At 38.4% G+C, this 26,904-nt stretch overlaps 1 protein-coding gene across 2 annotated transcripts in view; it reads left to right on the top strand.

Moving 5' to 3' along the window:
- DYM (dymeclin) overlaps positions 1–26,904 on the top strand; it is a 372,239-nt gene that overhangs the window by 281,037 nt on the left and 64,298 nt on the right. Inside the window, exons 15-16 of one of the 2 annotated variants that reach the window (XM_019937032.3) lie at positions 13,488–13,670; positions 26,039–26,152. In XM_019937032.3, coding sequence (XP_019792591.1) covers positions 13,488–13,670; positions 26,039–26,152 — 297 coding nt within the window. The remainder of the gene's footprint in view (positions 1–13,487; positions 13,671–26,038; positions 26,153–26,904) is intronic. The other variant, XM_073790708.1, reaches the window with a different exon arrangement.

Genomic DNA, 26,904 nt, shown 5'->3' with positions numbered 1-26,904 from the left:
TAACACCATACACAAAAATAAGCTCAAAATGGATTAAAGACCTAAATGTAAGGCCAGACACTATCAAACTCTTAGAGGAAAACATAGGCAGAACCCTCTATGACATAAATCACAGCAAGATCCTTTTTGACCCACCTCCTAGAGAAATGGAAATAAAAACAAAAATAAACAAGTGGGACCTAATGAAACTTAAAAGCTTTTGCACAGCAAAGGAAACCATAAACAAGACCAAGAGACAACCCTCAGTATGGGAGAAAATATTTGCAAATGAAGCAACTGACAAAGGATTAATCTCCAAAATTTACAAGCAGCTCATGCAGCTCAATAACAAAAAAACCAAAAAACCCAATCCAAAAATGGGCAGAAGACCTAAATAGACGTTTCTCCAAAGAAGATATACAGACTGCCAACAAACACATAAAAGAATGCTCAACATCATTAATCATTAGAGAAATGCAAATCAAAACTACAATGAGATATCATCTCACACCACTCAGAATGGCCATCATCAAAAAATCTAGAAACAATAAATGCTGGAGAGGGTGTGGAGAAAAGGGAACACTCTTGCACTGCTGGTGAGAATGTGAATTGGTACAGCCACTATGGAGAACAGTATGGAGGTTCCTTGAAAAACTAAAAATCGAGCTACCATATGACCCAGCAATCCCACTACTGGGCATATACCCTGAGAAAACCATAATTCAAAAAGAGTCATGTACCACAATGTTCATTGCAGCTCCATTTACAATAGCCAGGAGATGGAAGCAACCTAAGTGTCCATCGACAGGTGAATGGATAAAAGAGATGTGGCACATATATACAATGGAATATTACTCAGCCATAAAAAGAAACGAAATTGAGTTATTTGTAGTGAGGTGGATGGACCTAGAGTCTGTCATACAGAGTGAAGTAAGTCAGAAAGAGAAAGACAAATACTGTATGCTAACACATATATATGGAATCTAAGAAAAAAAAATGTCATGAAGAACCTAGGGGTAAGACGGGAATAAAGACACAGACCTACTAGAGAATGGACTTGAGGATATGGGGAGGGGGAAGGGTAAGCTGGGACAAAGTGAGAGAGTGGCCTGGACATATATACACTACCAAACGTAAAATAGATAGCTAGTGGGAAGCAGCCCCATAGCACAGGGAGATCAGCTCTGTGGTTTGTGACCACCTAGAGGGGTGGGATAGGGAGGGTGGGAGGGAGGGAGACGCAAGAGGGAAGAGATATGGGAACATATGTATATGTATAACTGATTCGCTTTGTTATAAAGCAGAAACTAACACACCATTGTAAAGCAATTATACTCCAATAAAGATGTTAAAAAACAAAAAGGATCTTTGCCTGTGTCTTGGGGGTGAGAGGGTTTCTTGCTTCTCTTCAGAGGCAGGTGGGTTATGTTCCTACTTCTCCCCTAGAAATAGTGGAAGTTTGCCTGTGCTCTAGGCTGAAAGGGTTTGCTGTCCCAGTAGCTTAAGGCTTTTGCTCAGCATGAGAAGAATGCCTGGGAAGTAGCAGTCTTTTGGTGCCTGCCCCCAGCTGCAGCTGGTCACCTTCTCTGCAAGCTTGAGCCAAGTGGAGGGGCTCATGAGTGCTCGGTGGAGTCCAGTGGAAAAGAACTTTTGGGTGAATGCAAACTCCACTGCATCTGAGTTTCTCGCTTTCCAGACTGACACATTAGACCACACTTAGCTTTTAAGAATTCATTAAAATTTTAGCCGATTTCTTCTTACCCCTTTCTGTGGAGACCACCTCTTCTGCCTGCACTCTGCCAAAAGCGAGGGAGTGCTTGTGTTCCTTCCTTCCTTAGAGGGACTCGTCCCTCTTGGGAATTCATTTCACTTCATTACCTTGCAGAACTATTCTCTGATGGCCTTAAGAAGACTTTTGACTTATTAAATTATCTCTCTATTCCTCCTTGTTAGGGTAGGAGATGACATTCTTTGCAGCTTTCCACATCCTAAGCAGAAGTCAGTCTGAGTCCCTTAATGCTTCCCTGCATTGCCCAAAGAGCCCATTTGTTTTACATTTGAGGCACAGAAAGGGACTTGTCCGGTCTAGGGCAAAACTGAGACTAGAACTCATTCTAGAGCTTCTCTCTACTAACTTGTAGCTACCTCTCTTTTTCCTTTTTCCTTTTTTTAAATATCAGCACTATAGCTCTTTCTTTTTTTTTTTTTTTTTTTTGCGGTACGCGGGCCTCTCACTGCTGTGGCCTCTCCCGTTGCGGAGCACAGGCTCAGCGGCCATGGCTCACGGGCCCAGCCGCTCTGCGGCATGTGGGATCTCCCTGGACCGGGGCACGAATCCGCATCCCCTGCATCGGCAGGCGGACTCTCAACCACTGCGCCACCAGGGAAGCCCTCTTTTTGTTTTATTTTTTATAATTTTTCTTGGAGTATAGTTTCCTTACAATGTTGTGTTACTTTCTACAGTACAGCAAAGTGAATCAGCTATACGTATACATATATCCCCTCTTTTTTGGATTTCCTTCCCATTTAGGTCACCACAGAGCACTGAGTAGAGTTCCCTATGCTATATACAGTAGGTTCTCATTAGTTATCTATTTTATACATAGTATCAATAGTGTTTATATGTCAATCCCAATCTCCCAATTCATCCCACCCCCCCCTTTCCCCCTTGGAATCCATACGTTTCTTCTCTACGTCTGTGTCTCTATTTCTGCTTTGTAAATAGCTCTCTTATATGTGATTCTTTACTGCCCTTCTTAGCACCACCTACCCTTCTTCCCAAGAATGAAAGAAAAAAGGGCACCAAGCATCATTAGGTCTCTGACATTCGTGTGAAATCCCTGACATACAGTTTAGAGATTATTTCCCTTCTGTGCCTTAACAATATCAAAGATAATTAACAAACACTGAAAAAAATGAGATACAGAAGAATCAGTAGGTTCCTTGGTTTAGAGACTGATTATTTTCAAGCTTCGCCTTATACATTTTTATTCTCAAAGTTTGTTGGGACTTTTTTTTCCATTCTAAACGAACGGTGACACTATTTTAGGTGCTGCGATAATCTAAAGTAAATTCTGAATTTTACTGAAGTTTGAGGTCACCCTAAGATTTTTCTACATTAATTACATTTTTGGGTAGTCTAATAAAATGTGCTTTCTAAATTCAGTATTTTCTACATTCTTTAAGGAAGCTAGGACTAGGAAGGGATTTTTTTAAAGCACTTATTTTTGCAAATAAAAACAAGCACTTATTTTTGCAAACAAAAAACTTCAACTCAGGTTAAGTGGTTACCTAAAGTCACACAGCTAGTTACTGTTAGAATTGGCACTGGAACCGGAACTCTTGTATCTCAGAGTGGGGTGATGGGAGGCACTCAGAACAATGTCAAAGCCATTTTTAAAAAGGCAATACATCTTCATAGACAATGATTTCACTTAGATATTACTTTTTATAGGATCTGGAAGGACATTGGTTTTATAATAAAACACCAATGTATTTTGGTTTTGTTTTTGTATTTTTAAGATTTTTTTCATGTGGACCATTTTTAAAGGCTTTATTGAATTTGTTACAATATTGCTTCTATTTTTATGTCTTGGTTTTTTTGGCCACAAGGCACGTGGGATCTTAGCTCTCCAACCAGGGATTGAACCCACATCCCCTGCATTGGAAGGTGAAGTCCTAACCACTGGACTGCCAGGGAAGTCCCAACACCAATGTATTTTGGAGAATGGAAGTGAACACTAATTCTTGATGCAAAGCCTTGCATTTTTAAAAACAATATGAAAAACTCCAAGCTCGGGTGTGTGCTTCCTCTCTTCTGCCAGTGGGAGGGCCTGGGGAGGGGTAAGAAGCACTGTTAGGCACCCCACTTGCTGCCCAGTATGAGTAGCCTGCTAAGGGTAGCTGCTTGTTGGGGGCTGCAGCCTAGCTGGATTTCAATCAGAATGTTCCTTTTTTGTGTGTTCTCTGGCTGTTTTCCAGGTATGGGAAAACATGTGAAGTTAGCCCATGGCCCCTGGCAGCCACCATTATCTTGCCTTTCTGCCACCAGTAAGCATGTTTTAAATAACAGCCTTCCCAGGGTTCTAGTTTAGGCTTGTGGGCCACATTCAGACCCTGTCCAAGGAATGGAGAAAACGACCACATCGTTTTACCCAAGTTGGTGGTGCTAGAGCACAGCCTTCTGCCCTCCCCCTTCCTCCCCCCCGCCCCCCCTCCCCGCATTATCTCCTCTGGTCACAGGATTGATTCTTCAGCTGTGATTTTGCATGTAATAGAAAGCTAGTTCTCGCTATCAGAAGCTCGATATTCTGGGAAAAATCCAATACTGGCTGGAAATAACATGGTGGACACAAAGCTTTTCACCGTGTGTGCCAGTGAATTTTAACAACATAGAGATAACAAGACTCCATCACTGAATGATTGGCTTTGAAGGCCATTTGCACGTTAACTTTAAAAAGAGTCTTGCTTGTGCGCTTCCTCCCCCCCTTCCCCACTTCGGCAAAGTCCCATTAATTTTGTTGAAGGTTTTATTTTCTGCTGAAAATGCAGGAAATTTAGACAACTCTCTTGGAATCCCCCCAAAACTAATACAAACAAGATACATATGCTTCTCTTAAGGAAACTAAAAATAAATTATTTGAAACTATTTAACTGTATAAATTCCCTCTTGAAAGGAAAAGGAAGTTTATATAATGAAGCAGCCATGACTGCTGTTGACAGGGTAAGATACTCCCACAACTGCCAACTTGTCCGTTTGACGTAAATTCACTACTTAGCACAGATCATGTTCAGTGTTCATTACCAACGTGTACAAAACCATCAGAAATATCTGAAAATGGAGCCATTTTCTCAGGGCCCTTGTTTTTACATTTGAGATTTTCTACAATAAAATAAGTTTGCCTTTTTTTTTTTTTTTTTTTTTTTTGTGAAGAGAGTCTGTTTGACGAGGAATCCATTCCTGGAACAGAAGCTGTATGTACTAAAAAGAAAATACCATGAATGAAAAAGGCACAATATTCTCCACGTATTTTGCTTCTCTATCAATGAGCCATCTGATATTATCTCTGACAAAGCTAATTTTTGTTAGTATTTTAAAACCTGTCTTTTTTTAAAAAAAACTTATTCCATAAATGTAAGTCCATTTTTTTATACACTTCCCTAAAGGACCAGTTTTGTAAATTAATAAAAGTGTAATTTAGCAGTTATATCTAAAACTAAGAGATGTGATTCTTTGCAGTTATAGTAATTGCATTAATTTATCCACTTTGCAAAGGCAGTTATTTTTTGTTCTTTTTGTAATAATGTCTAAAATCTAAATGATTTACAGTGTTACATGTTAAAATAGATATTGTCAGAAAATTATAATCAACCACTCCCTAATTTAAACTTATTTTTAATTTCTAAATTATGTTTAATTTCTCATTTTTGTTTTATAATTGTTTTATAACATTAAAATATACAGGATGCTTTCTAGTATGATGACAATATGACAAAATATGATAGCGTATAAAATGTCTTTGCTGTAGCTTCTTACATTATATTTTCAGTTGATTTGAGTAATGTCAGAGAAGCTTTATGTCCTTGTCATTTAATTTGTAAATCTGCAGCTGAAAATAATCTTTAAAAAATAGCATTAGAATTAGGACTTGTCACAGAAACAATAAAAAAGAAGTAAAATACCTAGTAACTCCTATAAGTGTAAGAGGGTTAGTATAACCCTTAAGGAACCTCAGTCAGATTGGTTAATGCAAAGTGAAAACTAAGGGCTTCCCTGGTGGCGCAGTGGTTGAGAGTCCGCCTGCCGATGCAGAGGACACGCGTTCGTGTCCTGGTCCAGGAAGATCCCACATGCCGCGGAGCAGCTGGGCCCGTGAGCCATGGCCGCTGAGCCTGCACGTCCGGAAAAAAAACCAAAAAACAAAAAGTGAAAACTAACGTGGAGGATCTTCCCTGGTGGGCCAGTGGTAAAGAATCTGCCTTCCAATGCAGGGGACACGGGTTCAATCCCAGGTCGGGGAACTAAGATCTCACATGCTGCAGAGCAACTAAGCCCGCGCACCACAACTGTTGAGCTCAGGCGCCTCAACAAGAGAGCCTGCGTGCCGCAAACTACAGAGCCCACGCGCTTTGGAGCCCGCACGCCATGAAAACCCCCTGCATGCCACAACTAGAGAGAAGCCTGAGTGCCACAACGAAGAGACCGCACTCCACAACGAAAGATCCAGCATGCCTCAACAAAGATCCTGTGTGCTGCAACTAAGACCCGAAGCAGCCAAAAAAATAAGGAAAATAAATAAATAAAAAAGAAATATTAAAAAAAAAAAGAAAGTAAACTACCGTGGAGTATGCTTATTGATGTAAAGTTTCCAGTTTGTACTTCACCTGACTTGGGAATAAAATAAATGGTCAGTAGTTTGGTTTGGGTTTAAATGAGCAGGTGCCTATTTGGGAGTTGAGTATATTACCCTGCTTGTTGCAGCAAATTACTTATTAAAACATTGAGAATAAACTGTCAATATGTTTGAAAGCAGAAATTGTAAGCTATCGAGGTAGTTCATTTTTTTTTTTAATTTTTTTATTTATTATTTTTGGCTGTGTTGGGTCTTCGTTTCTGTGTGAGGGCTTTCTCTAGTTGCGGCGAGTGGGGGCCACTCTTCATTGCGGTGCGCAGGCCTCTCACTGTCGTGGCCTCTCTTGTTGCAGAGCACAGGCTCCAGACGCGCAGGCTCAGTAGTTGTGGCTCACGGGTCTAGTTGCTCCGCAGCATGTGGGATCTTCCCAGACCAGGGCTCGAACCCGTGTCCCCTGCATTGGCAGGCAGATTTTCAACCACTGCGCCACCAGGGAAGCCCGAGGTAGTTCATTTTTGATATTTAAGTTTAATATATTAGGACTTAACATAAATGGATGTGAATACTTGTGAACATAAAATTCTGCAGAAGTTAATATTCTGACTTGTATTACTACAGTAGTCATAGCATCGCACTGGGTTGCTCTTGGATGACTTTGAGAGAGAATTCTGAAACTCAAAGTTTCTTCTTCCTCTTCTACTAATTCAAATACCAATGTGAGATGAAAATATAATTGAGAGAGCTATAGTCAGATTATTTTGATAGTTCCCTTTGTTCCAAAAACATAAAAGTAATAGATGAACTGTAACAAGAGAACCTTTAAAACATATAGCCTTACCCCAAAATGAGATAGATACTTCAGGATCAACCAGAAATAGAAAAAGCCGTCAATGCAGATAGCAAGGTCTGAAGCAGTGAGGCTGCCAAGCTTCAGGCCTGGAAGGAGGCGGGAGTGGCTGGGAGCTCAACTGCTGCAGGGCAGGCGTAGCACTAAGAGGCCCAGTGAGAGGCAGCATGCTAGTGCCAGGTTCCCTGCTAGAAACTGAGAGCTGGAATAGACCACTTACTGTAAAGAGCCTGAATAGAAGTACTAATAATGACGATTAAGTTCTAAGCCTAGGGAGGTGGGAGGACACAGAACCAGCTTCACGATGGGATCTTGAGCCCGTTGTGAGGGATGTGGCTTGGTGACGGACCCTGCCTATACTGCCTTCAATGTGACTGCAGGGCAGCAGCCCTGAGATACCAACAGTGAGACCTAGTTTCAGACTGGGGGCTCTAGGAAGCTGCTGCATGACCTGTAGATTTGGGGGGATTAAGCTACATCAGATGAGCCTACACAACCAAAGTTCCAAATACATGCCAAAATCTAACTTAATGCTAAGAAAGACAGTCATGAACATAGTCATGATCATAAGTAAGGTAAATTTATCCAAAGAGAATTAAAATTTAATAGGATAATTTTGAAAGCACTCTAAGTATTTTTAATACCCTCAAAGATAAATGAAGGATATAATATTCATTGAGATGAATAAATAATTAATGAAATAAAAACAGGGAGAAATGAAATAAGAACATGACTCAGAGAACTATTCAATTAGAAAGCTTAGAATGAAAACTATAGTCATTAAAATTGAAAGCTCGGTAGACAAAATAAGTTCTAAAGTGGGTACTATCAAAAAGGGTTAGTAAATTGGAAGGTAATGAGAAAAAATTATCCAAATTATCTTTATGGAAGAGACTAGGTTGTCAGATGAAAAGTATGCTCTGTATACTGAGCAGGATACATAAAGATAAATCAACACCTAAACACATGGTCGTGAAACTCAAGAGTGTTAAAGGATAAAAAAGTAAATCTTAAAAGCTATCAAAAAGATTTTCTACAGGGGAACAGTAGTTAGGTTTGCAGTAAACTTCTCCATGACAGAAATAGATGCCAGAATAAAGTGAACCGATATCTTTAAAGTGCAGAAGAAAGTAACTGTAATTCTAACTATAATTCTTATTTATATATAGTTAAAATATAATGTAAGAGTGAATGCAAAATCAAGACATATTTCAACCACACAAGGACTAAAAGAGTTTATTAGCCATAGACTTCACTGAAAGCACTACTAAAGGATGTACTTCAAATAGAAGAAGAATAGATCTGTAAAGAAGTGGAATGCAAGAAAGAGTGGTGTACACTGAAATTCATATGTAAATTTAGTTAACCATTGACTTTTTAAAAACCAATTTATGGGGTTTTTTAAAAGATGAAATTAAAAATCTAAGCTACTGTAACAAAACAAGGAAGAATGGAGTCAGGGGCTTGCTGTTCAAGGAGCAGCGAAAGTATGTTAACCTCCTTAGATCTTGTTCAGGAGGTAGACAGCAGTATTTCTAAAGTTGGATGTGTATGTTAAAATTTTAAGGGCTACCTCTATAAGAATAGAAATGCTATCTTTAGCCTGTAAACCAGCAGAGAGGAAAAGGAGGGGCCAGGATAACAAAAAGCTTTATTAATTCAACAGAAGCTGGAAAGGGAAGACAGGTTTGGAAGAGGTACACTTATAAAGGATGGCAAAAAAATATGGCAGGTTATACATTCCAGAGATGACGGCCACAACATCTTCTGCTTCACGTGCTCTTCTAGAACTTTGCCACTCCTCAGTAAATTGTGTGTGGCACCATTTGGTAGTAACACTAAATGGCAGTGACAGTAAGTGATTTCCAACATTGAATCTCCTGGAACCTTCAACCTGTGAGGAAGCTCATGCAGCCCAGAAGAGACCATGCAAAGAAGAATCAAAGGCTCTGGTCCCCACCCACAGCTGTGCCCCCAGCTCACAGCCAGCACCAACTTGCCAGCCATATTATGATAGAGAGCTGTCATAGAAGTAGACTCTCCAACCGCCACTCAAGCAGCCCCATGTGAAGCGTATGGAGCAGAGACAAACTGTTCCCACCAAGGCCAGCCCAAATTGTTAGCAAAACAAATGATTATTGCTATTCTAAGCTGCTAAGCTTCGAAGAACAGGCATACCTTGGAGATAATTTCAGGTTCGGTTCTAAACCACTGCAATAAAGCGAATATCACAATACAGTGTGTCACAAATCTTTTGGTTTCCCAGTGCATATAAAAGTTATGTTTACACTAAGTCTATTATGTATGCAATAACACACTGTCTAAAAAAACAAATGAGCATATCTTAATTAAAAATTACTTTATCGCTAAAAGCTGCTAACCATCATCTGATAATGCAGGGTTGCCACAAACCTTCAATTTGTAAAAAAACACAGTTATCTGTGAAGTGCAGTAAAATGAGGTATGCCTGTAGTTAGTTATACAGCAATAGATTACTGATATAAAGTCACAAAACAAGATGGTAGGAATAAATTCCAAAGATATCAGTAATAACAATGTAAGTGAATTAAACTCAAAAGTCAGACTATTAGATTAGATTTAAAAATTATAAAGCCTAGCAGCATAGTTGTTTTTAACCGTATTTGTTTTCAGTAACACAGAAAGTTTGAAAATTAAAGATATACCTAGCAAATGCTAAACAAAATAAAGATGGTATATATATATTATATATATATTATATTTATATATATATATATTTCTTTTGGGGGGGTGCTGCATTGGGTCTTCATTGCTGTACGCAGCCTTCCTCTAGTTGTAGCGAGCAGGGGCTACTCTTCGTTGCGGTACACAGGCTTCTCATTGCGGTGGCTTCTCTCATTGCAGAACATGGGCTTCAGTAGTTGCAGCACGTGGGCTCAGTAGTTGTGACACGCGGGCCCTAGAGCACACAGGCTTCAGTAGTTGTGGCACGTGGGCTCAGTAGTTGCAGCACATAGGCTCTAGGGCCCACAGGCTTCAGTAGTTGTGGCTCGAGGGTTCTAGAGTGCAGGCTCAGCAGTTGCGGTGCACAGGCTTAGTAGGTCCACGGCATGTGGGATCTTCCCGGACCAGGGATCGAACCCATGTCCCCTGCATTGGTGGGTGGATTCTCAACCACTGCGCCACCAGAGAAGTCCCAGCAATATTAATATCAGTAAAACATACACTTATGAATAAAGAGAAGCAATACATAATGATAACGTTTTTAAAAAGAGGCCAATCATGAACCTACAGTCATTTTGAATACAAGAATCACTCAGAGGAATTGATAAATACTTAATCACTACGGGAAATTGTGATATAATGTTATTAAAAACTGATGACTCTTTCAGGCAATGAATATTAAAAAGAACAATTACACTTGTTCATGAGAAAATGAGAGCAGGAGCTTTCCTACATTGTCATTGTAAATGGGTTGTTATAGCTCCTTATGCAATGTCTGGCAACATCTATTAACATTACAAACACAACCTTTTCAGCCATCCCTCTCCTGGAATCTCCCAGAGAAACAAGAGTGCCCATATATAAGAACAGAGCTACCAGGATGCTTATTGCAGCCTTGTTTATGGAAACAAGGAAACAAAATAAATTGGATGCCCATTAGTAGAAGGACATTTTGATAAATTTTACATGTTTTACACGTATAAACCTATAATACATTGTTACTGTTTTGTTTCTGGAATCAGTTTTCCTTTAGAATGATTTAAAATAAAAATGTCTTTATTTCCTTGTGTAGATCTACAGTTCTGTCTAGTTTCATATTCCTCCTGTCTGAAGAAATTCCTTTAACATTTCTTATAGTGTGGGTGTACAAGTAATACATTATCTCAACTTTTTTTAGTCTGAGAAAGTATTTATCTTACCTTCCTATTTGAAAGATATTTTTGCTAGTGATAGCATTCTTGCTTGACTCTTATTTCAACACTTTATTGATGCTGCTTCATTTAGATTGGCTTGCATAATTTCTCATGAGGGGTCTACTGTAATTCTTAGCTTTGTGCCTCTGTATTTAATCTGTTTTTTCCTTGGGCTGCCTTCAAGATTTTCTCTTTCTCTTTGGTCTTCAGTAGTTTGAATATGATGCATCTAGTTGTGTGGTTTTTTGTTGTATGGGTGGGGGGGTTGTTTAGGGAATACTTTGGAGTTATTCTGAGCTTCTTGTATCTGTTGTTTGATTCTTTTGTTATTTTAAAAAAATGCTCAGCCATTATCTCTAAAAGATTCTTTCAAGTCTACTGTTGAACCTATCTAGATATTCTTTACTGCTATTATTACCTTTTTTTTTTAATTCTAACATTTCCACGTGTTACTTTCTTATAGTTGTTTTTTTTTTTTGTAATTTTTAAATTTTATTTTTGGCCACATGGGGTCTTCGTTGCTGCATGTGAGCTTTCTCTAGTTGTCGTGAGTGGGGGGATACTCTTCGTTGCGGTGCACAGGCTTCTCATTGTGGTGGCTTCTCTTGTTGTGGAGTATGGGCTGTAGGTGCACGGGCTTCAGTAGTTGCAGCAAGTGGGCTCAGTAGTTGTAGCACATGAGCCCTAGAGCACACAGGCTTCAGTAGTTGTGGCACACAAGCTTAGTTGCTCTGTGGCATGTGAGATCTTCCCAGACCAGGGCTTGAACCCGTGTCTCCTGCATTGGCAGGCAGATTCTTAACCACTGCACCACCAGAGAAGTTCCCTGTTATAGTTTTCAACTCTGCTAAAATTCCCCATCAATGCAAGCATATTATAGACTCATAGTAGATTTTGTATATCATAATTCTTTTAAATTCCCTATTTGATATTTTCAGTATCTGTGTATCTCTGGGTCTGCTGATTACTTTTGTCTCTTGGACATGGATTGTTTTTACTTGCTTTTTGTTTATCTCATAAATTTTGATTGAATGCTGGACATTATGGTTAAAACAATATAGGTGGAGGTAAATTGTATGGAAACAAGTATACCTTTTTGTCTGCTAGACCAGGGGTGGTAAACTTTTCTGTAAGACACCAGCTAGTATTTTTTATTTTGTAGGCCATACAGTCTTTGAAGTGAAGTGTACTTTATCAGATATTAATATAGCCATCCCTACTTTCTTTAGATTAATATTTGCATGTTATATCTTTTTCCATTCTTTTACTTTCTATCTAACTTTATTTAAAGTGAGTTTTATATTTGAAGTTTCTTATAGATTGCATATAGTTGGGTCATGTGTTTTTTATCCACTCTGCCATTCTTTGGGTTTTAATTATTGTATTTATACTGTATACAATTAATGTAATAATTGATATGTTAGAACTTAAGTCTGCCTATTTTACTTTCTGCTTTCTGTTTGTTCCTTGTTTCTCATCTGTCTTATTTGACTGCCTTCCTGTGGATACTTGAACATTTTTTTAGAATCCCATTTTGACATATCAGTAGTATTTTTGTGTGTACTATCTCCTTGTATAAATTCACTCTAGGCATTTACATACATAACTTACCACAGTCTAGTCGTGTTGACATTTTACCAGTTCAAGTGAGATGTAGAAACCTTCCCCTCTTTAAATCCCTTTGCTCTCCCTGGTTTATAATGTAATTGTCTTAGGTGTTCCTTTACATCCATTGAGAACCACATCAGACAGTGTTATAATTTCTGCTTCAGCTGTCAAACATAATTTAGAAAACTCAAGAGGAGAAGGAAAGTGTTGTATTCACCTGTGTTTTTGCTTTCCATTGTTCTTTCTTTCAAGGGAGATACTGATTGCTTACTTTGAGTTTTGCTCTTATAACTATTTCACATTCAGATTCCCAAAGGCTATTGACTCTGAGGAAGCAGAAACAAAACAGTAGGCTCTTTATCTGTAAATATGGACGTTGAAATGACAGTGCAGAAAAATGAGGTCATATTCTGAATTAGACACTTTTCTTGGAATTGGTAAGACCCTACCACCACTTTGTACTGTGTAAGTCTAATGATTTAGGGTGATACAGTGATAAGAGTACAAGTTAGGATCTATTAATCAAAGGACTGAATGAGCTCCAAATTTCCTTCTAGATTGGCAAGTCTATAATTTATTATGTGAAATTTATAATTATCACCATACTAAGTTCAACAGATTTTAAATCCTTTGGTAACTGATAAACTTAATTGTAAAAATTCTTGACAGAAGTAATCTTGAAGAGCTCTTTTGCATGGTCTTTCCAATGCTGTTTGAATTGCAAAGCAGTTGCCCTCATTCTAATTAATTCTGTGTCAAGGAAAAACACACAGACTCTATATGGGGATTTTCTTTCTTTATCAGGCACAAGACCTAAATGTCATTGAAGAAGTGATTCGAATGATGTTAGAGATCATCAACTCCTGCCTGACAAACTCTCTTCATCACAATCCAAATTTGGTGTATGCACTTCTTTACAAACGAGATCTCTTTGAACAATTTCGAACACATCCTTCATTTCAGGATATCATGCAAAATATTGATCTGGTAAGTGTAAATGGAGATATTTATTATGATTCTTTTTTAAATATTAAAGTAGAGAAAGTTTAACAAACCTTGATTAAAAAAACTGCAATAATTAGTCTCTTGAACGTTAACTCTATCTGCTGTCTATTCTGCTATAACAATTGTCACCTTCCCTATGTGTATGTACTATATACAGACATATATGTACACGCACGCATATATATTTAGTAGAATTGAGATCGTACTTTATATAGTTCTGTATTCTGCCATTTTTACTTAACATTATTAACATTTTTCTGTGATATCATCAATTCTTTGAAAATCTCACATTTTAGTATTTGTATAACCTGTATTATGGAGGTCCTAAAATATATTAACTCTTATCCCATTATTGCTCATTTAGTTATTTCTCATATTTTGTATTAATTTATAATTATCAGTTTGTAAATACATCATATCTCACCTTTTTTAGTTCTATTTTTGAAGTAGCCTTAAAACTGGAATTGTACTAGTTTTTGCTGTCAGAGGGATCAGTATTTTCAAGACGCAACCCATGTCAAATTGCTTTCCAGAAATATTGTACAATTAATGCATCTGTGTGTCATCTTATACTTCTACAAGTGATGTATGAGAGGATGTATCTCACTATACTTTTACAGGTTTATTATAATTATTTTAATTTTGTCCTTTTATATCAAAAATGGTATTTCATTATTGTTTTTAATTTTTATTTCTTTCATTATTAGTGTGATTGAACATTTTTCACAGGTCTATGAACTTTCACCTCCTGTCCTTTTTAAAAAGGTTTTTCTGCTAAACTTTCTATTGTTGTATTAGTGTTTCCCAGTTCAGTTTGATTCCACAAAAATTTCTTGCATAGCTAATGAGATTCATAGTGCACAAGAGGAAACAGAAGAGCCACTATCCCTGTCCTTGTGTTACTTACATTTAGGAAGATTTTTAATAATTTAATTATTGCACAAGTATGAATGTAAATTTCCATCATAAGTAAGCACATGTACATGCCTTCCTCCAGGGTGTACACCTCATAGTGGATTCGCTGCATAACATGTATCGTACCAAGCCGTTTCCCTTGGAGTGCTGTCATTGTACTCTTCAGCTGGTGGTGTATAAGATTCCCGTTGCTTCACATCCTCATGAACACTTAGTTTGGTCAGTTTTGTAGTAACATCTCATTATAGTTTTAATTTGGATTTCCTCTTTTCTGAAGCTAATTCAAGTCTTTTGCCAGTTTTTTCTACTGAGTTATTTATCTGTGTGTAGCTTCTTTGTATGTTCTGGATTCTAGGCCTTTCTTGGTTATGTTTTGCAAATATCCAGTCACTAACACAAATACAGACTTTCTGATGTAACTCTAAAACTCCTCTCAAAATAGTCGAACATCAAATTCTCAGTTCCATTCTTTTCTTGGAGAGCTGCTTCCAGCTCCAACCAGGTTGTACGCTGGTTCTCCTGCCCAGCTGCAGCATCTTCCTGGGAATTTCCTTCACCTGTTTCCATTGGTTGACCTTGGCTCCTGTGAATTCTTCTTTCTTGGTTTACTGCTTCATGTTGGTGGAGCATGTACTACAGTAGCTTTCTGGGGAAAGGGTGTATGTGAGGTAGGTTTTTTATTTTTTAGTTTCTCATGTCTGAAAATGTTTTTCTTCTCTTTTTTACATATGACCTGCTGTCTTGGGAAGCTTTTGGGATCTCCCTATTATTGTGTCCTGAAATTTCATGGTTTGCTGGGCCTTGGTCAGTTGTACTTGGCGCTTGGAGGGTCCTTTGAGTCTAGAGGCTCAAGCTCGGAACTTTCAAATGTTCATTTTAATTATTTCTTCCCGCTTGTCTCTCTCTCTCTCTGTCTCCTGCTATTTCCTCTCTATGAAACTCCTATTAGATGGCCATTTCCTTTTGAGCCCCCTCCTGTCAATATCACTAAGTCTTATTTTTGGCCTGATCAGTGTCATCGTATTAAGAGTCCTCCAGGCTCCTGCCTGGGGTCCGTAAGCCCATCTGTGAGGGTTTTAAAAGCTGAGGTAGAGACAGGCTGGGTAAAATTGGGGGTGGGGAAGAGAGGGTGAGAGTGACCTCTGAAGTGAAAATTCCCAGTCCTCTTTCAGGATAACAGCAATACATAAATGGACACATGGACTCTGATCAAATTTAAGATACTTCAGAACATCTCTATCCATTCTCATTAAGCCAGTTTACCCAAGGAGGTTAATTTTTGCTCATCCCAATAGAGTCCTGTGTACTTGTTCAGTACTTAATTGAAATCAGCTTTGAACTATAACCAGACTCCCATTCCAGACTCTTAACACATAGTTCTGTAAACTGCTGAATACTCTGGAACCCACACAATTACATGAGTTTAACTACAAGTATGTATACTATTGCAGATCTATTCATTGATTTGCTCCATATCACTGCTGTGTAATGATTGCAGGTAAACAGAAATAAAAATTAAAACTTTTTGCTGTCAGCATGAAAGGATGCTCAGCATCACTAATCATTAGAGAAATGCAAATCAAAACTACAGTGAAGTATCACCTCACACCACTCAGAATGGCCATCATCAAAAAATCTACAAACAGTAAATGCTGGAGAGGGTGTGGAGAAAAGGGAACCCTCCTGCACTGTTGGTGGGAATGTAAATTGATACAGCCGCTATGGAGAACAGCATGGAGGTTCCTTAAAAAACTAAAAATCGAACTACCATATGACCCAGCAATCCCACTACTGTGCATATACCCTGAGAAAACCATAATTCCAAAACAGTCGTGTACCACAATCTTCATTGCAGCTCTATTTACAATAGCCAGGACATGGAAGCAACCTAAGTGTCCATCGACAGATGAATGGATAAAGATGTGGCACATATATACAATGGAATGTTACTCAGCAATAAAAAGAAACGAAATTGAGTTATTTGTAGTGAGGTGGATGGACCTAGAGTCTGCCATACAGAGTGAAGTAAGTCAGAAAGAGAAAATACCGTATGCTAACTCATATATATGGAATCTTAAAAAAAAAAATGGTTCTGAAGAACCTAGGGGCAGGACAGGAATAAAGATGCAGTTGTAGAGAATGGACTTGAGGACATTGGAGGGGGAAGGGTAAGCTGGGACGAAGTGAGAGAGAGAGTGGCATGGACATATGTACACTACCAAATGTAAAACAGATAGCTAGTGGGAAGCAGCCACATGGCACAGGGAGATCAGCTAGGTGCTTTGTGACTACCTAGAGGAGTGGGATAGGGAGGGTGGGAGGGAGACACAAGAGGGAGGGCTATGGGAGTATATGTATACGCATAGCTGATTCACTTTGTTATATAGCAGAAACTAACACAACCATGTAAAGCCATTATACTCCAATAAATATGTTGAAAACAAAACAAAAAACCCTCTTTGCTGTCAGTTTAATTAGTGTTTTCATGAGCTTTCCTTAAGTCGCCTCAACTATATACCTAATGGTTGCAGCTATAGCAAATTACTTTGCCACACACACTCTTGTCATTTTCCTAAACCACTATCAGTATTATTTAAATTTCATTAACAGAACTGGGGCAGCTGGGTACTATTGTCATCTTTGCAGTTAGGATAAAGCAGAAACATCATTTCAAATGAGCATGTTTATATCTTAGAGTTAGACTTGACATTTATATTCTTTAATTAAATTCTCACCATTATGAACCAGTACTCCCATGTAGATTTGTTGATATTTAGGATATGTGAGAGCATCCTCAAGCTGCTTCTCAAATATTTCTTCTCTGGCCCCATGTCCTTCTTGTTTAATGGGAAAAGCGCCTCCTTTTAAAATTGATAAGTAGTGGTAACAAGATTATGAAATAAATGAATGCCCAAGGGACATCCATCAGAGCTTATTTCTACCTTTTTCTGTTGGCTAGATGCTTTTTGACAACGAGGTAGTCAACTAAGACCCTGCAAGCCGTGCAGTGCGGCCAAAAATTTTTTTAAAATAAAAAATAAAATAAGCCATTTCTAGCCAGCCTGTTCATGGATTTGTCCACATTCATTTCTAGTTTCTTGCTTGTACCATTTTGGGGAGTAGGATACTGAGATTAAGATTCACTGTGCATGTGAGGAAAGGTTCAACAAAACCCTTTTCTCTTTTACATGGGAAATTGGCCTTGGGTTAAGCTGCTTTTAGCTCTGTTCCTTGGAAATCTGATGAAGGTGGAATGTCAGCCATGTTACTAGGTAACACTGCTGTAATAAAATGAGAATATGATAGAATGACATTTGAATGGTAAGTTGAGTCTGGACTGAAAGGACTATAGCTTTGGGCTTCCCTGAGTGAAAAAATTCATAACCAAGCATGTCCTTTTCAGGGACCTAGAAGCTGAGACTATCACAAGGGGTATTGGTTTCTGTTTGGGACATGGCTTCTAAGCTAGGGTGGCTATTGGATCTGTCCATGGTAGTCTCATTCTCTCACATTGGAGCTATCAGTTGAGGGTCCAAAGACCAGCCCCGATACTGCTGTGAGTATTCCCAGGGAAAACAAAAGCCTGGGGCTGTGCTGTTGGCATGCTCTTTTTCCTGGCCTTCTGTCCTTTTAAATTAATCTTATGCCCAGTGTGGCCTATTACACTCTTTTTTTTTATTTATTTATTTTTTTTTGCGGTACGCGGGCCTCTCACTGTTGTGGCCTCTCCCGTTGCAGAGCACAGGCTCCGGACGCGCAGGCTCAGCAGCCATGGCTCACAGGCCCAGCCGCACCGCGGCATGTGGGATCTTCCCGGACCGGGGCACGAACCCGCGTCCCCTGCATCGGCAGGCAGACTCTCAACCACTGCACCACCGGGGAAACGCTTTTTTTTAATTTTTAAAACTTTTTATTATGAAAAATTTCAAGTGTATACAAAGTAAACAGAACCGCTATTATATTCTTGAGCCTCTCGATGTCTAATTGGGTCTAAGAATACCACTCAGGAAAGAGCACTGAAGTGCTAAAATAATATCTTCTTATAATACTTATAAATGTATCTCTTTCACATTCCAGGGTGGAGGATATCCTGGGTTTTCCAAGGTTTATCCAGATGTTTGAATTATAGAACTATCCAATACATCCTTTTTTAGCTTTCATATTTCTAACCTGCGTCATCCTAATCGTTTTAGTCTGCCCTTATGGCAAACCCCTACCCCTTGTCTCTTTTGCCTTTCTCTGGACCTCTCTGATTTCAGTTTCTTTCTTCATTCCTTCCTGTCTTTTTTCTCCTTTTACCCTTTCCTTCCTTCCTTCCTCCCTCCCTCCATTCGTCCTCCTCCCCCTTCTCTCTCACTCACTCATTCTACCTTTCTTTCTCTGGATAGTCACCTGAACTGTGCACAATATATGTCAGATAATCTATACCTGCAGTGTATTGGAAATGTTTTCTCTTTAATTACCAATACCTCTTTTCATAATAGTGCATTTTTTTCTTTTTGTTTCTGATAAAAGACTAACCAAAGTTTCTTTTTTCCGTGGTCATAACTGTAATAGATGATAAATTATCATGTTGTAATACATTGTTTGGATTATTTAGTTTTAAATGTTTAAACCACATCAAAAACCATTTGCTCCTTTTCTATTCATCTCATCATTAGCGTTGCTAGCTTTTATTGCATACTTGCTAAGCATTTACGTGCATGATCTCTCTTAATCTTCATTAAAAAACAAACTTTGAGGTATATTTCATTTTTATTTTCAATTACAGTTAAAGAAACCAACTTAGAAAGATTTAATTTGCTTGTGATCACATATTCAGAAAGTGATAGAGCCAGAACTCAAACCGAGGCAGTTTGATAATAAAACCCTTGTTTGTAGTCATCATGCCTGACTACTATCCGCATTCACTAAACGTTCCTACAGCTTCTCATTGGTTTGCGTATTCACTGCCTGAAAACATCTGAAAACAAACCTGGAAATTTACTTTCTCCTTCAAGTTCACTTCTAATAATGTCAAATCAGTCTTTACTCCACCCGTGGTGAAAGTGATGTTCTTTTCTTAGTAACCAGGCTGTTGACATCCTTAAAAATAACCCTGAAGGACCATATTATTTTTTGAAAGGACACACAAGAACCATGCAAAGGATTTAAACTACGTCCATTTGAAACTTAGTCTCCTTTGGAAGAGGTGAAAATTAGAGTAAAGATGAGGAAATAGAAAGGACCTCACTTGTTTTTCTCACAGTATATCACCACATGGAAATAAAAGCAGGGTGTTAAACTGGATTTATATCCAGTGCTCACTTTCCTGTCCTTGTCAGTAATTGGCCACTTACTGACACTCCAACTGTATTCGTGAAAAATGCAGTCTCTGGGTAAACATTTGACTGTGTGCTGTTGTGTAGTTCTTAAAGCTAGATAAATATATGCCTAAACAAGTTTGAGTCCCTACTAAGTGCTGGGAATGAGGCTAAGTACCTTTACATAATATTACTCATTGATTCTTCTTAAACCAGTAAATTAGTTATTGTTATCCCACTTTACAGATAAGGAAACCAGCAGGCTGAGAGAAGCCTTCCCAGGTGATTTTAACACAGATCCCCACCTAAGAATCATTCCTCTTAGGGAATTCCCTGGCCATCCAGTGGTTAGGACTTGGCACTTTCACTGCCGGAGCCTGGGTTCGATTCCTGGTCAGGGAACTAAGATCCCATAAGCCATGCAGCAAGACCAAAAAAAAAAAAAAATCCTCTTAAATAGTGATCACATGTGTGCGTAGGGCTTTATCATTGAGGGCAATTTGCATACGCCCTATGTCATTTGACCCTTAAATTATCCTTGTGAAGGAGGCAGAGCAAGTCTTCAGAGGTGAAATGGTTGGCTCAAGGTCACTTAGCTAGTAAATCACTCAGCCTTGAATCCAGATCTTCTCATTATAAACTCCATATTTTCAGCATTCACTTGGCTAAACCTAAATAAGATTCCAAATGAGCAGATTTTCCAACAACTTTTTGTTGAATACTATCATCTAAAATAGTGTTGGACACACTGGAAATTCATTCAAAATCATTTTAAACTCTTTTTTACATATTTTGAAAAGAATACCGTGAGAAAGATATAAATAACATCTCTACTTTTGCCTCTTTCAGCACTTTACCTTCTCCTTCCCTCCCCTAAATGCTTCTGAAATCTTGGCTTAAGCAAACCTTTGCTATTTCTTCTTTCAGGGAGTTAACCTTGAAAAATGTTGGTAGAGGAGCCTATGAATCTACTGTTATTTTTAGCTGACAGGGAGTTGAGAGTTGATGTTTTTCATTAAGACATTAAGCAATGTTGAATGTCTGAGACAGGAGTGACTAACCTTGGAGTACTTTTAACTTCTGCCGAAGGAGTTAGACATGTGCTTTTCAGGTAGCCAAATTACTGTTAGCCACTTGTACATAACCCTCCATTCTAACTCATAAGATGATATGATCTGGCTGAATTAAGCAACAGGACAAAATAGAAATACCACACCAAACAAGAGAGGGCGTGAAAGAAATTTCATGGCTGAATATAAGTATAGGACAGAGACATTGAACAACAATAGTTTTGTGGTATGGTAAAGGCAAGAACTATTTTTATCTCTTGGCAGTGTAAAATTTACACTAGGTTTTCTGTAGTTCCAGACCTGACCGTTCTTAATTGAGCTCCAAACTAGCTCATTCAGTTGCCTATACAACGGTCCCACAAATGTTGAACAAGGTTAAATGAGAATTCATTATTTTCTTCAAAAAAAAATCGAACACAAAATGAATCTGTTTTTTCTTCTGCAGTCTTCCTTAGCTCTGTAAATGACATCAGTATCTACCTAGTTGCTTATGCCAAAATGCCAAAAAAGAAGAAAGAGGAATAATGAGCGCTATTTGGAATAGGGTTGGGATATTGCAAATTTAAAGAGTGCAGTCAGAGAAGACCTCTCTGAGAAGGTACATTTGAGCTCAAACTTGAAGGAGGTAGAAAATGAGTTGTGCAGATACCTGGGATCAGATGGGGTAAAGATGGGAGCATGTCTTTGTCTCCCTCGGGAGCAAAAGGTAGACACTTTTACTGACCATTGTAAGAGATTTGGGTTCTCTAAGCTCAGAGTTCTGTTGCTATAATATAACCCACGGCATTTGCAGGGGTCATCTGTTCACCTTCAGATCACCTTGTGCAGCCCCACTTACATCAATGGACATATCATCCAGATACAAAATCAGTAAGGAAACACTGGCCTTAAGCGGCACATTAGATCAAATAAACTTAATAGATATATAGAGAATATTTCATCCAAAAGCAGCAGAATACACATTCTTTTCAAGTGCACGTTGAACATTCTCCAGGGTAGACCACACACTAGGCCACAGAACGACTGTCAGTAAATTTAAGAAAATTGAAACCATATCAAGCATCTTTTCCAACCACAGTGCTGTGAGACTTGAAATCAACTACAAGAAGAAAAAAAAATGCAAAAAACCCAGACACGTGGAGGCTAAACAATATGCTACTGAACAACCAAAGCGTCACTGAAGAAATCAAAGAGGAAATTTTTTTTAATCCTGGAGACAAATGAAAATGGAAACACAATGATCCAAAATCTATGGAACAGCAAATGCAGTTCTAAGAGGGAAGTTTATAGCAATACAAGCCTACTTCAGAAAACAAGAAAAATCTCAAACAACCAACCTCACCTTACACCTAAAGGAATTAGAGAATGAAGAACAAACAAAACCCAAAGTTAGTAGAAGGAAAGAAATCATAAAGATCAGAGTGGAAATAAATGAGATAGAGACTGAAAAAAATAGAAAAGATCAGTGAAACTGAAAGTTGATTCCTTGAAAAGATAAACAAAATTGATAAACCTTTAGCCAGACTCACCAAGAAAAAAAGAGAGAGGGCCCAAATCAGTAAAATCAGAAACAAAAAAGGAGAAGTTACAACTGATACCACAAAAATACAAAGGATCGTAAGAGATTACTGCAAACAACTGTATGCCAATAAAATGGACAACCTAGAAGAAATGGGCAAATTTCTAGAAATGCACAGTGTCCCAAAACTGAACCGGGAAGAAATAGAAAATATGAACAGACCAATTACAAGTAATGAAATTGAATCGGTCATTTTAAAGCTCTCAACAAACAAAAATCCAGGACCAGATGGCTTCACAGGTGAATTCTACCAAACATTTAGAGAAGAATTAACACCTGTCTTTCACAAACTATTCCCAAAAATTGCAGAAGAAGGAACACTTCTGAACTCATTCTGTGAGGCATCATCACCCTGATACCAAAACCAAAGGCATCACAAAAAAAGAAAATTACAGCCAATATCACTGATGACCATAGATGCAAAAATCCTCAATAAGATATTAGCAAACTGAATTCAACAATATATTAAAAGAATCATACACCATGATCAAGTGGGATTATCCCAGGGATGCAAGGATAGTTCAATATCTGCAGTATGGAGTTTCCTCAAAAAAACGAAAAATAGAACTACCATATGACCCAGCAATTCCACTCCTGCATATGTGTCTGAAAAAAACAAAAACACTAATTCAAAAAGATACATGCACGCCAGTGTACAGAGCAGCATTATTTATGACTGCCAAGATATGGAAGCAACCTATGCAACCTAAGCAAACTATGAAAACTTCCTCAATCTGGTACTAAGTTTAATTTTTCTGAAAATAATAAAATTAATATAAATTTCTTGGGAAAAGTTGTACATAAATTCATCAAGTAAAAAGAGAAGAGTTGTTAGTTGACCTCAGTAATGTGTTAAACTACTGGTGATCATGTAGGTTTTAACCTGCAGGCTTTCCTAAAATTTACTTTCAGTAGATTTCACTTGATAGTCCTGACTGGTTTGGGTGAGATGACCTGTGCCACCAAACTCAGTTCTTACAAACTTTTCGCCTATATCAGGCATAAAATCAGGAATATAGACATATAACTACAAAGAAATGTTATTGATTGGATACATTGGTGGGGTACTAACATTCATGGGTTTCATCCTTAGCAGACTACTTTTACATGTATTATGATTGTTTCCTATGCAGTAGATGGGGCAACTTTTTCATTTTATAAACAAAGATACTGAGATACACCTAATGACAATCATAGTTACTGACATTTTGTGAGCACTTACCATGTGCCAGGCATCGTTCTTTGTGCTCTGCAAGTATTAACTTAATTCTAAGAACAACCCCATGAGGCAGGCATTTTATTTTTCTTCATTTATAGATCAGGAAGCTCAGGCATGGAGATGTTAAATAACTTGCCTAAGTTTATAAGGAGAGCTGGGATTTAAATGCAAGCAATCTGACACCTGATAAGTGCTCCAAACCACTGCACAATTCTACATCTGGAAGAAGTTGAGCATCTTACAAGTCACATGGTTAGTAAGTGTCACAGGCAGGACCCAAACTAGGCCTCTGACTTTGAGTATTTTGTAGTGTACACTACCATGATGTCTTAAATCCATTTAATTATACGTTTGGTCAGTGTCTTGTCCCCCAGTTATTACCTTGCATCTTTCTCTTTTATTTCCCTTTTATTGAATTTCAGTTGCTGTACACATTGCATCTTTCTTGCAGACAAAAAGTATCATCTATTTCCTTTGTAAATTCTCTAATTATTCCTTCCACTGAATAGGTTGTCAAGGGTATCATCGGTATCTTAAGTAAAACACAAAAACTTCAGGTACAGCCAAAATTCAAAAAATATTTTCACAGAATTTACTTATTTTACACGTATAAAATGTCCATTTAAAAATAAAAAGAGGGACTTCCCTGGTGGTGCAGTGGTTAAGAATCCACCTGCCAATGCAAGGTACATGGGTTCGATCCCTGGTCCGGGAAGATCCCACATGCCACGGAGCAACTAAGCCTGTGTGCCACAACTACTGAGCCTGAGCTCTAGAGCCCAGCCCGCGAGCCAGATGATCCCATGTGCCACAACTATGAAGCCCACGTGCCTAGAGGCCGTGTTCCGCAACGAGAAGCCACTGCAATGATAAGCCCGCGCACCACAACAAAGAGTAGCTCCTGCTCGCCGCAAGTAGAGAAAGTCTGCGCGCAGCAACGAAGACCCAGTGCAGCCAAAAATAAATAAATAAAAAGAGACTTAATTACAATTTATGAAAATCAGTTATAGTACCTGCTGTGTCTAAACTCTTGTGAACAAAATTTTATCCCAGAGAGCTTAAAATCTGACTTGGAAAAAACAAGACCCATAGGCACATGTTGAAAACCAACCTGTCATGGACAAAATAAGCAACTTGCAAAGGAGCTGGTGCCAGCAAACTGCCTGAGATAAAGAAATGATTTATTTGGAATCAACAGCAGTGTAACCAGGCATTGGCTGCCTTTGTTTTTGCTCGTTGCCACAGTCCTTCAAGGCACAAGCTTGTTAGGGTTCTGGCTCCAGCTGGGTCTCTACTTTCCAGAATAAATCTATTTCAGTGGCATTTATGTCATATCATGCACCTTCCACTAGAATGGTTAGGAGAAAAGTTATTGTGCATTTGAACAATTAATATTTAGGAGAGTAATCTTGAAAGAAAATCTAGAAAACTGTTTGGAAATAACTCTTAGTTAACTTAAAATAATTTACCTATAAAATAGAAAACATGTAAATGGAAATACTCAACTTTTTAAGAAACAAATTTTTATATTTTTGCAGGCATCTCTGACTATAAACACTTGTCTATAGTGTATAGTCTCTTGAATAAAAAGTGACTTATGGTCTTCTTGATTTATTGACATTGTGGTTTTTAAGTGATTTCCTAAAAAATGATGACAGTCTTTTAGTTTTTAATGACAAGTGTTAAGAGACAGTGTTATTTCCAAATGTTACTGTGTTAGCACCTTGCTACATAGTTCAGGCTGTGCTGTGACATGAAACCAAAAAATTACAGCTTGCTGTTGATTATCCCCGGTGCTCAGAGGTAAGAGTGTTGTGGATAAATTAAATTGATAAGTAATCCCCAAAACATCATTTTAGCCATTAGCTTCAAATTTCTTTCTTATTAAGACTTTTTCTGGACAACTACTATTAAGCCTCAATATTAACAGATATTAAGCTTTAGCTTTCTCTTCCTACCTTCTGATGGGTGCTGCTCTCTAAATGAAATATGAATGCAAGGTGAGGCAGCACAAGGAAGTGCAGAATTCAGGAGCCTGCATAATTCACAGAATGCATCATCAACCCTGAATATTCAGGGGTTGGCTCTGATTCAGCCATCAAACCCTTTATACAGAGGACTTATTTAGGAGAGCTAGTGAATTGAAAGCCAGGCCACTCGAAGAAATGGAACGATGATCCTTTGACTACCATGTGAGAAAGGCATCTACTGAAAATACCTCTCATACATCTACTTATTTAAAAAAATAACACTTTACATTCCAGGTGATCACCTTCTTTAGCTCGAGGTTGCTACAAGCTGGAGCTGAGCTGTCAGTGGAACGGGTTCTGGAAATCATCAAGCAAGGAGTCGTCGCACTGCCCAAGGACAGGCTGAAGGTAAGACTGGGGGAAGAAACATACTGTTGTATCACTTGATGTAAATATTAGTGCCTGAGTGGGCTCTATTCAGAATCATACCACTTACCCAGCACTTGCACTGGAAAAGGCTCTCTAAACTTGCGCTGCCTACTCTACTGTATATTGACACACAGAACTGTGGTGAAGGATTCTGACAGTCTTCTAGAAGAAATAGCAAGAGGACTGTCTTCACACCACTGCATAGCCTATGAGTAACCACTGTATATACTATGAGTAATTCATAGATATACTGTGAATAAAGGAGCACCTTACTTTTTTTTAACCCAGTGAAATAAATACAGGCTTGTAAGTATCATCAAGGGTTGATGGGAAGATGGTGGTGGTGGTGATGGCGATGATGATCACTACAACAGTAGCTAATATTTACATAGTGTTTTCTCAGTGCTTTTGGGAGGTTCTAAGTGTCTTACATATATTAACCTGACCAATCCTCACAACAGCCCTTTGACGGTAAGTAGTGTTATCATCCTAATTTTCAGATGAGGAATCTGGTGCACAGAGAGGTTAAGTAATTAACCCAAAGCCATATAATTAGAAAATTAGGAAACTAGGAGATTCACACCCAGGCCATCTGGCTCCAAAGTCCACGCTCGTAATCACCACGCTGTTTACTGTGTGCCTGGGAGTAGCTGTAGAAGAGGATCACTTCATGGAGGAGGTAGGGGAAATATTGTATTTTGAGGAGGCATTTACATTTGTGTGTTAGATAT

Source organism: Tursiops truncatus, chromosome 13, assembly GCF_011762595.2.
Source record: "Tursiops truncatus isolate mTurTru1 chromosome 13, mTurTru1.mat.Y, whole genome shotgun sequence".
In the NCBI taxonomy this organism is placed as follows: Eukaryota; Metazoa; Chordata; class Mammalia; order Artiodactyla; family Delphinidae; genus Tursiops; species Tursiops truncatus.
The sequence above is the reverse complement of the archived record's forward strand: the minus strand, read 5'-3'. Positions and strand labels throughout refer to the sequence as shown.